This window comes from Rhagoletis zephyria, unplaced genomic scaffold (assembly GCF_001687245.7).
Source record: "Rhagoletis zephyria isolate East Lansing unplaced genomic scaffold, Rhagoletis_zephyria_1.1 Rzeph_scaffold_00360, whole genome shotgun sequence".
Taxonomy (NCBI): Eukaryota; Metazoa; Arthropoda; class Insecta; order Diptera; family Tephritidae; genus Rhagoletis; species Rhagoletis zephyria.
In genome coordinates this window covers 270,436-280,884 of record NW_016157444.1, presented here as the reverse complement: position 1 = coordinate 280,884, position 10,449 = coordinate 270,436, and the positions used below count along the sequence as shown (strand labels likewise).

Sequence of the window (10,449 nt, the reverse complement as noted above, 5' to 3'; positions counted from 1 at the left end):
ATCTTATATTTTTCACTCGCCTGTCAACACATATATTAGGTGGCTGATTCGGATTCGGCGTTAATACAGTATATACATAACGGACTTTCTATTTTTAATTCATCCCAAATAGTAAAAAATGTTTTAGGTATGCAGGTATCTATAACCGTACGCAAGTGCTTAAAAAATGTACCAGAAATTGACGAAAAATTTAAAGATTTTTTAATTATATGCTAGTAGGCGTGGTCGCTATTCAATCTTGCCCATTTTATGAGCAGAAGTTGTTAGTCACTCAGACATAATTTGTGCAAAATTTCATCCCGATATCTATCTAGGTTCTTAATATAATAATTAAATTACCCTAATAGAGCAGATTGGACCACTGTGCGTGGCATGGGTGGTATACATCCATCACAGGATCTTGGGACTACAGCCCCAAGTCTTCCCTGCCAAACGTTTGCATACTATAAGGGCCCCGTAGCTTTGAAAGTGAGCAGTTTAGGATAATAAAAATTTAAAATTTTTAATATTGTCACATAAGTAGTACGCCAACAAAGCACATTTTAAAAACGCGGTTCAAAGAAAATTTCTTAGTATTATTTTTTAAATATTTAAAAAAGTATTTTCTCTAAGAAATGGTACTTTGCACTTATTAAGCTTTATTTTTATAGTTTCAGTCCGAATTTTATTGTGAATATTGTAAAAAAGGCAAAAAAAAGCCACGAAGTCAGATCTTAATTTTTGAGGCAATGGCATAAAATTAAATGCTAAATCTAGCCTCAAAGAGGCTAACCTAGTCACATTGGTCAGAAGGCGCCCGTACCCATGATCCCACGGTGCAGCGAACAAAGGTGGCGCCGTCAGTGGTACCGCTACTTTGGTTTTGCCGATTTTGACAGTTGTGGTAACTTGTAAATAAACCTTTGTTTACAAATCAGCGAAAGAGAAATATGAATTATAAGTGAAAAATCAGTTTAAATTATGTTAATTTGCAATTTGTGAGTGATTTTTGAGTTGAAGACTGCGTAAAAACTAATATAATGAAGTGATGTGTGTTAAATTGCGACAGCCGTCAAGATGCAAGAAGCGTAGATGCAAGTGTAGCGCTGGGATGAATCGCTGCATTTTGTGTACATAGGGCACGGCAAAGCCGTTCCCGAAATGTTTCTCTATTATTATATTAACAGAATTTCCTCACAATGATTTTGTTTCTGCTCCACGCAGCCTCCATTAGCAAGTTAACTAATCAATCCCGCAGAGATGCTGCTGCAGTTTTCTGCAGCAGCCTTAATTGCAAAGCAATGGAGTGTACTAAAACGTTTGCTGAAGCAGCCTCAATTGCAAAGCAATGGAGTGCACTAAAATGTTCACTGTTCTCTAATAGATTAGGTGAAAAATGCAATATTTTCGCATTTAGCAAAATTAAAACACGTTTTTCGCTATAAAGTGAACTGCTTTGGCAGTTTCAACTCGTTCTTCTTTTCGCTCTATTCTTTGTTTACTTGTGGTACACAAATGTCAACGCCCAGGACTGCGCAATCTTGTATTCTATCATTCTTGTGCATGATCCAATAATACAAGGTTGGATAAATATTGACATTTGTATCAATCGACTGCCTAGTAAGGTTGAATTTGAGAAGGATAGAGAAGCGGGTAACAATTTTATCTCCTTTTGTGAAAAGGTAGTAGGAAAAGTAAGTAGTCTGGTAGTGCTGAAATGCGTTTTTGTATACAAATTGAATTAAATATATAAAGAAGATTCCACTGATCTAAACAATAGATAATGAATTAACTTTTTATGGCCAGATAAATATTAAAAATGAAATAAATGGATATTCACATAAAATTCTTGCCAAAGAAAAATCTTTGAAATCTTTGAAGAAGTATTCCCAAATATTCAAAATAAACCATGGTTTCATTGAAATATCTTAAATTGAGTTACATTTGGTTTTTTTTTATTTAAATTTTTTAGTAATGTTTTCTACTTTTTTCTCCAATCAGTCTTGCTAGTCATTATATTGGTTACATTTAAAAGTTATATCTTCAATATCTCAATTTAGGTACATTTGGTTATTTAAAAATCTAATTTTGATGGAATGTATTTTACTTTTTTCTCCAATCGGTCTTGTTAATCATTATATCGGTTAAACTTTAATAATATGTCTTCAATATCGCAATTTAATTACATTTCGTTTTTTAAAAATGGTAGTTTTTTGTAATGCCGTGTACTTTTTTCTGCAATCAGTCACAATCAGCACAAGAAAATATCTTTATTAATATTTCCACTTTCGCTTTTATGGAGTGCTATACTTACTTGTAAATATGCAAATGCTGCACTTGACCAACCCAAAGGCTGCAGTGGTAAAAATACATTCACCAGCAAACGTGGACGGACACCCAAATGATCCTGACCTTCACAAGATAATATATTTATTAATATTTGTGCCTTCTGCACCAGCCATACATGGACGGACACACAGGGATCCTAGCATGCAAAACTTACTTACTTAGTGCAGCCGGCACTTGTTGTAAAACGCAACTTTTTGAACACAAATTATGAATAACTCCGATACCCTGCAAATAAATATGTAAATTACTGTTGTAATTCAAAATATTTCCAATATTTTTGATTTTTTGCCATACTTGAATTTGCCCAATAAGAAAATGAATTTCTACGAAACAATCGATTAAAATATTAGCAGTGTTGCTTGTTGAACTTTTTATACGAAGAAAATATTTCTCCTTGTATTTTAGTAGTAGTTTCTATAAATCAAAAAAGTAGGCAACACAGGCTAAGGCAGAATGCGGGAGCGAGACAACTGCCAGGTTATCCAATGGCTGCATTTCTTTATTCATTCTGAACGTTTGGAATAAACTTTTTTGTTTATTTATTCTTTAGAACGTTCCTGATGATATGTTGACGTATATTTCAAACGCATTCTGTTTATTCCGGCTGTGAAATGGGATTATCCGGAATGTATAAAGAAATGCAGCCAATAATACAAGGTATTATCGGTTGGCAACTTCTCGCTCTAATTCCGCCATATTGACTGCCTTAGGTGAAACAGTGTTACTTCTTTAACAATTCTTTGCCTAATAATATAGTTGATTTTTTTTATTTTTTCTCAGTATACACATTTTGTTTTCTCAAAAAGGTATTATATCTTATTTTATTTCATTTCATTACGAATCTACTATAAAAAAGCAAATTTTGTTTAGAGGAAAATATGAAATTTTATATTTTTCCCCCAAATGGGGATTCATTTCTTCCCCTTTTTCTTCTTATTCTACTGAGCTAAGGCAGTGTCCAATCGAGCTGTCACAACTGATACCACCTTGTATTATTGCATCATGGTCCGTACCGACAGGCTATGAACGGCATTCACAGAGAGTCAAGCGGCTTGACAAACCAAGTGAAATATCCGTTTTCTTCAAGCTATTTGGGTTGTGTATGCGTTTTGAATGATAAATTGGCTTTATTTGCCAAAACCTTGGTTGAAATATCTAATATATCTGATTCATGAACCAAAACCGAACCAAAATTTAAAGTTGGGTACACATTTTTAGAGGTTGCATCGAGTGAGCAACAATGTATCTATTCGAGAACTTACTGCGCTGATGCGAAAACGAAAACTCGTATATCGAGACGATAAAGTGGCCGGTAATCTAGAGGTTAGATGAGGAAACGGCCCTAAAAGTTATTAAGCTTGATCTGACTTTTTAAAAGTTTTTTTTTTATTTTATACATATTGTTAACGCGCCTAATTAATTGAACATTGTAATTAACGCGCTCAAGTTTGATTAAAGAAATGTACTAAAATTTGCAGCCCTGCGCCTGCAAAGTAATGCAAATTCTCGCCAACAGAGGCTCGCGTGTAATACGCTGTATCCAATTGCATTTATTTCTGTAAAGTTCTTTTCCCTTTTGCTGGCGGCGAGAAAACATTAATTTGCAGGAGCAAGCACAAATGTAAGTAGTTAAGTGAGTTAATAGAATTGTTTTTGTAATTCCACATGCATATATCTATGTACTTGTATGTACGTATGTACATTGCTTTGTATATTCGCAGATTTTAGCGTGCATAACAATTAAATAAAGGACGCTCAAAATAAGTGCTGGTCTTATATTTTTCACTCGCCTGTCAACAGTCTAAAATATTTGTGGACTTATCTAAGTACCTACATACTTATATAAACAACATGGAAGATTCGAGACCAAACCAAGTATGCGAAGCACACCCTTGCGCTACGACCACACCTTGTGTAACAGCATCACCAGTCGACCAGTTAGCCCAGTTAACATTTACGACTACCGATGCGCCGGCACAGATTTGGGAAACGGCCCAAAATGGGGAGGGTTCGACCGCGAATGTAGGTGCTCCCGTGCACGTGGATGTTTACTCAACTCCTACTCCATCGGGCAGCGGATTTGTTAGAGCACCCACTACATCAGCATCGGGCGCAACCTCTGCAGATATGGTCGCCGAACTATCAGCATCGCATACGGTTTTAGACTCGGTAATATTGTCACCAAAAACGCGTAGTAAATTTTCGCGGTTAGGATATGAAGCCGTCCCATGTGCTCGCTCTGCCCCGTTAATGGCATGCACAGAGCACAACTTATCATCTGTAAGCTCGGCTAGCAACATAACTTCGATGATGAATAACCTCTATTCTACAGCGTGGTACAAGTCATCCAATAATTTTGCCGGGCATCAGCCTGTGTCGAATTCTACCTATACTTACGTACCCACTAGCAACATGTGTCACGCCGACAGGGGTTTTCACATTTTCGATCCTGTTAGATTGCATAACTCACAGTTATCATGCAGCCAACCATATGTTGGTCGCCTCTATATGGCAATGCAAAAGAGATTTTAAATCCTCAATGGCACCTCGCCCTCCATATACCACGCAGGGTAGTGGGTGGGTCCAAGGTCCACTTTCTGGTCAAAACACTTCTGTGCCCAGTAACGTAAGTACCACTTGGAATTCAACTCTTTCTCCTTCGCATATAGCGGCAAGACAAGTCATTACGAAAGACATACCTCACTTTTCCGGAGACCCTGAAGAATGGCCTCTTTTTTAGACGAACTTTTTGCAATCCACGGAACGCTGCGGGTTTTCGGATCAAGAAAATTTAATTCGACTGCAGAAGTGTCTGAAAGGTCCTGCACTCGAGGCAGTTCGTGGCAAATTGATGATGCCGGCCACAGTAAATTTAGCAATAGAAACACTCCGTATGCTTTTTGGGCGACCAGACATCATTCACGAAGCCCTTCAGCGCAAGGTTAGAGAGGTTCCGGCAGTTAGAATCGAGCGTTTAGAAACGTTAATTACGCTGGCTCTTGCTGTGCAAAATTATAGGGCAACTATGCAAGCCCTGGTTCATTGATTGTTGGTTCATAATGTGGCTCAACCAAAGTGAGAGCCGTCACCACCCAAGAGCTCCTCGCCTCTACCACATCGGTCACCAATGCAATCGCAAAAATTCATTAAGTGCGCAGCTTGTCACAGCTTAACAGATTGCGACGAATTTAAAGCTTTAGCCAGACAATCGCGGTGGCAATTCGTTAAAGATAAGAAACTGTGCATTCGATGCTTCAAGAACCATTTAGTTCGTCGATGTAAGTCGAACAAATTATGTGGTATTGATGGTTGTCGCTTGGTTCATAACCCACTGCTGCACAGACGAAGTGAGGAGCTACGCAATACTGAAGATACAACTGGGAAGCCTGAGTCCAACGCGGTATGTTTGCACCAAAAACAGTGCGAGAAGGTGCTCTTCAGATATATTCCGGTGACTTTGCATGCCAATGGTAGGGCTGTGGATACGATAGCTCTTATCGACGAAGGGGCATCATGCACGCTCTTAGATGAGTTCTTGGCACACAAGTTGATGCTCACAGGTCCGACTGAAGAGCTTTGCTTGAGATGGACCGGCAATATCACGCAGCAGGAGCCAAATTCCAAAATAGTCTCGCTGGAAATATCGGCCAGGGGAACCGATTTGGTGAAATATAGTTTGCATAAGGTCCGTACACTCGCCAATTTGGATCTCCCGCAACAATCGCTCCAAATGAATGTCATTGAGAAGCGGCAACACTTGAAGTCGCTGCCGATCTTACCGTACTCAGAGTGCAAAGCAGGAATACTTATTGGTTTGGACCATGCCAAGCTTAGCCTGCCTTTAGAAATTCGTGAGAGCAAAGATGACGGCCTGATTGCTACGCGTTGCAAACTAGGGTGGTCGGTTTATGGTCGAGATGGCCGCGAACAATTGACGGAGGCGCGCTTAATGCACATTTGCCCCTGTACGAAATATAGTGATTTGGACACTCTGATGCGCTCGTACTTTTCTTTCGAGGCGTTTGGAATTAGCCCATATGTTAAGCCTTTAGTTTCAACAGAAGACGAGCGGGCTCTCAAAATAATGGAAAAAACGACCAGATATATCGCGCATGAGAAAAGGTGGGAAACGGGCCTCTTGTGGCGATACGAGCATGTCGATTTACCCGACTCCTATGCTATGGCTCGCAAGCGACTCGAATGTTTGGAGAAGAAAATGAATAAAAACGCGGCCTTAAAGGATTACCTTTAGAACGAATAAAAGACTACATAATTAAAGGCTATGTAAAAAGGTTAAAACCATGTGAGGTTTCAAATGGAGGCAAGTCGTGGTTTGTACCGATGTTCACCGTCATGAACGCAAACAAAGGCAAGGTTCGGCTAGTTTGGGATGCAGCCGCTAAAGTTGAGGGAACCTCTTTAAACGACGTTCTTTTAAAACCCGACCCGACCTTTTGAAATCATTGGTGGGTATCCTCATACGCTTTCGCGAAAAGCCGGTGGCATTGTGTGGTGATATCCGAGAAATGTTTCACCAAATCAGAGTGGTGAAAGAGGACCAAATAGCACAGCAATTCCTTTGGCGAAACGGTGACACAACTCGAGATCCAAAAGTATATTCGATGGTTGTCATGACCTTTGGGGCATCCTGCTCACCATTCCTCGCCAACTATGTGAAGGACAAAAATGCAAAACGATGCATACACAGATTTCCCACTGCAGTCAATGCCATTACGTAAAACACATTTGTGGACGATTGGTTGCAAAGCGTTGAATCTGAGGACGAAATGCTTCAACTTGCAACCACCGTGCGGCATATTCACAACGAAGGGGGCTTCGAAATGCGAAACTGGTTATCGAATTCGAAGCGAGTTCTACTTTCCCTGTCCGGTAAAACTGAGATAGCCGATAAGAGTTTTGAGGAGGCTAATGACGCGATTGAAAAGGTCCTTGGCATGTGGTGGCGCCCATGCACAGACGAGTTGTTATTCGTTCAGAAATTCGACGCTTCCTTCGAAGAAACAAGCCATCCGACAAAGCGCCAAATTTTGCGAGCCGTTATGAAGATATTTGACCCACTGTGCTTAGTGGGATTTTTTGTCATCAAAGCTAGAATGATATTGCAGGACATTTGGCGGTCCGGCGTGCTTTCGGACGAACCAATACATGTTGCCGAACGTGCCGAGTGGTGGAAGTGGGTGCAAAAACTTCAGCTGCTGAGTAGTTTACGAGTGCCCCGATGTTATCGGTTTGCGAGCTGCAGTAACCGCGTTGAGCTTCACGTATTTGTAGATGCAAGCATAGCGGCCTATTCAGCTGTGGCATTTCTGCGATCAGAATTTAATGGCGAGTTTCACTGTAGCCTAGTGGCCTCCAAAACACGCGTAGCACCTCTAAAACCCATATCCGTACCGAGGCTGGAATTAATGGCGGCCATCTTGGGGTTGCGCTTAGCCATCTTCATCAAGGGCGAACTATCGATTTCTGTTTGTCGGCGCATATTCTGGTCCGACTCCAAGGATGTTCTGTATTGGATACGCTCCGATACTAGAAAATTTAACCAGTTCGTTGCTGTACGTATCGGTGAAATCCTTCAAGACTCGCAGGTGGATGAATGGCGATGGGTCCCTACAAAGCTCAACGTTGCTGACGATGGTACGAAGTGGGATGACAACATGCAGTTCAGCAGTGACATGAGATGGTTTTCTGGGCCGGAATTTCCTCGTTCGCCCGAAAGTTGCTGGCCTGTTTCAGAGTTCAGCCAATCTCACGAGGAGGGGACTGAGTTTGTTCACCACATCTCCGAAGGAGCGGAGTATACTAATCGATGCTCACCAGACCCGACACGTTTCAGTAAGTGGGAAAGGCTGCGAGGCGCTCAAATGCGCGTATTTAGCTTTCTACGCAAAATTATGAAGCTGGACGCAAGAAATCTTACAATGAAAACTTTCTTGGATGACAAAACATGCGAAAGCTCGGAGAAATTAATTTTCCGCGAATATCAGGAGGAATCCTTCGCAAACGAGTTTCTTCAGTTAAGATCAAGCGTTGCTAAGGTAAATCGCAAAAGTTCAATTTTTAAGCTCTCGCCTTATATAGATGGCAACGGGTTGCTGCGCGTTAAAGGAGGAATTGACGCAGTGGAAGGAGTGCCAATGGACGTTAAGCGGCCGATTATACTACCTCGAAATCACCGTGTTACATTTCTTCTGGTAGATTTTTACCATCGAAAATTGCGCCATCAATTCAGCGAAATCTCAGTGAACGAACTAAGGCAGCGTTTCTGTATTCCAGGGTTGAGAACGCTTGTAAGGTCAGTGGCCAAGATGTGCCAGCAATGCAAAATTCGTCGAGCTGCGCCCAATATTCCTGAAATGGGACCACTTCCTTTAGAGCGTGTGGCCTCATTTACACGTCCATTCGCTTACGTGGGCGTTGACTATTTCGGGCCGTTTGATATTGTTGTGGGCAAACGACACGAAAAACGCTGGGGTGTCTTGTTCACCTGTATGACCGTACGTGCCGTGCATATAGAGATATCACCGTCTCTCTCCACAGACTCATTTCTGCTAGTCCTAAAGCAGTTCATGAGCCGACGAGGTGTACCGTGGCGCATTTTGTCGGATAACGGAACAAACTTTCGTGGTGCCAGCCGCGTTTTAGCAGACGAAATTGAAAAGATCGCTGTCACTGAGGTCGAGCAAAAATATCCAAATATAGAGTGGGTATTTATACCGCCAGCTGCGCCGCACATGGGTGGTGCATGGGAGCGCATGGTACGTTCCATAAAATCGGTTTTAATGAATATATTACCACGAAGGTGTGTACGCGAAGAGATCCTACGCGCGGCGATGGCAGAGGCTGAGTCCACTGTCAACATACGTCCCCTCACCTATATTCCTATTGAAACATCGGCAAGCGAAGCGTTGACCCCAAACCATTTCCTCCTTGGTTCGTCCAGTGGCGTTCGAGAACGTGTTGATAGGGATTGCACATCGGCTGTGTTGAGCAGAAACTTTCGCATTGCTGGACAAATAGCCGACGAATTCTGGAAAAGGTGGGTAAGAGAATGCCTTCCGTGCTTGACCAGACGTTCTAAGTGGTTTGAGCCTCAGCCAAACATTAGGACAGGGGACGTAGTCATCATCATCGACGAAAATACGCGGCGAAATACCTGGACAAAAGGACGAGGTTTTGACGTAATACGAGGTCGAGATGGCCAGGTCCGAAGCGCTGTTGTGAGAACCGAAGGTGGCCTTATGACGAGGCCAGTTACGAAGCTAGCCAAACTTGATATCGATCTGGCAAACCACGTTGCGGTGCAAGAAGTTTGCGAGGAGGGGTGTTAACGCGCCTAATTAATTGAACATTGTAATTAACGCGCTCAAGTTTGATTAAAGAAATGTACTAAAATTTGCAGCCCTGCGCCTGCAAAGTAATGCAAATTCTCGCCAACAGAGGCTCGCGTGTAATACGCTGTATCCAATTGCATTTATTTCTGTAAAGTTCTTTTCCCTTTTGCTGGCGGCGAGAAAACATTAATTTGCAGGAGCAAGCACAAATGTAAGTAGTTAAGTGAGTTAATAGAATTGTTTTTGTAATTCCACATGCATATATCTATGTACTTGTATGTACGTATGTACATTGCTTTGTATATTCGCAGATTTTAGCGTGCATAACAATTAAATAAAGGACGCTCAAAATAAGTGCTGGTCTTATATTTTTCACTCGCCTGTCAACACATATATTAGGTGGCTGATTCGGATTCGGCGTTAATACAGTATATACATAACGGACTTTCTATTTTTAATTCATCCCAAATAGTAAAAAATGTTTTAGGTATGCAGGTATCTATAACCGTACGCAAGTGCTTAAAAAATGTACCAGAAATTGACGAAAAATTTAAAGATTTTTTAATTATATGCTAGTAGGCGTGGTCGCTATTCAATCTTGCCCATTTTATGAGCAGAAGTTGTTAGTCACTCAGACATAATTTGTGCAAAATTTCATCCCGATATCTATCTAGGTTCTTAATATAATAATTAAATTACCCTAATAGAGCAGATTGGACCACTGTGCGTGGCATGGGTGGTATACATCCATCACAGGATCTTGGGACTA

The 10,449-nt window shown here is 41.1% G+C and overlaps 1 protein-coding gene across 2 annotated transcripts; it reads left to right on the top strand.

Moving 5' to 3' along the window:
• The first annotated feature begins 3,470 nt into the window (after nucleotides 1-3,470).
• LOC108359228 (uncharacterized) lies at nucleotides 3,471-10,235 on the top strand. 2 transcript variants are annotated; one of them, XR_001846892.1, is made up of 3 exons: nucleotides 3,471-3,949; nucleotides 4,050-9,891; nucleotides 9,992-10,235. XR_001846892.1 is itself a non-coding variant. In XM_017610980.1 (2 exons), the coding sequence occupies exon 2, from the start codon at nucleotides 7,116-7,118 to the stop codon at nucleotides 9,675-9,677; it is 2,562 nt and encodes an 853-aa protein (XP_017466469.1). In that variant the 5' UTR covers nucleotides 3,471-3,949; nucleotides 4,050-7,115; the 3' UTR covers nucleotides 9,678-9,985. The 2 variants fall into 2 exon arrangements, 1 of the variants encoding a protein (XP_017466469.1); XM_017610980.1 differs by lacking the exon at nucleotides 9,992-10,235 and having other exon boundaries at nucleotides 4,050-9,985.
• The last annotated feature ends 214 nt before the right edge of the window (nucleotides 10,236-10,449 follow it).

What these genes read in the sequence shown, in the direction of transcription:
- LOC108359228 (XM_017610980.1), top strand. Translation starts at nt 7,116, where the DNA reads ATGCTTCAACTTGCAACCACCGTGCGGCATATTCACAACGAAGGGGGC.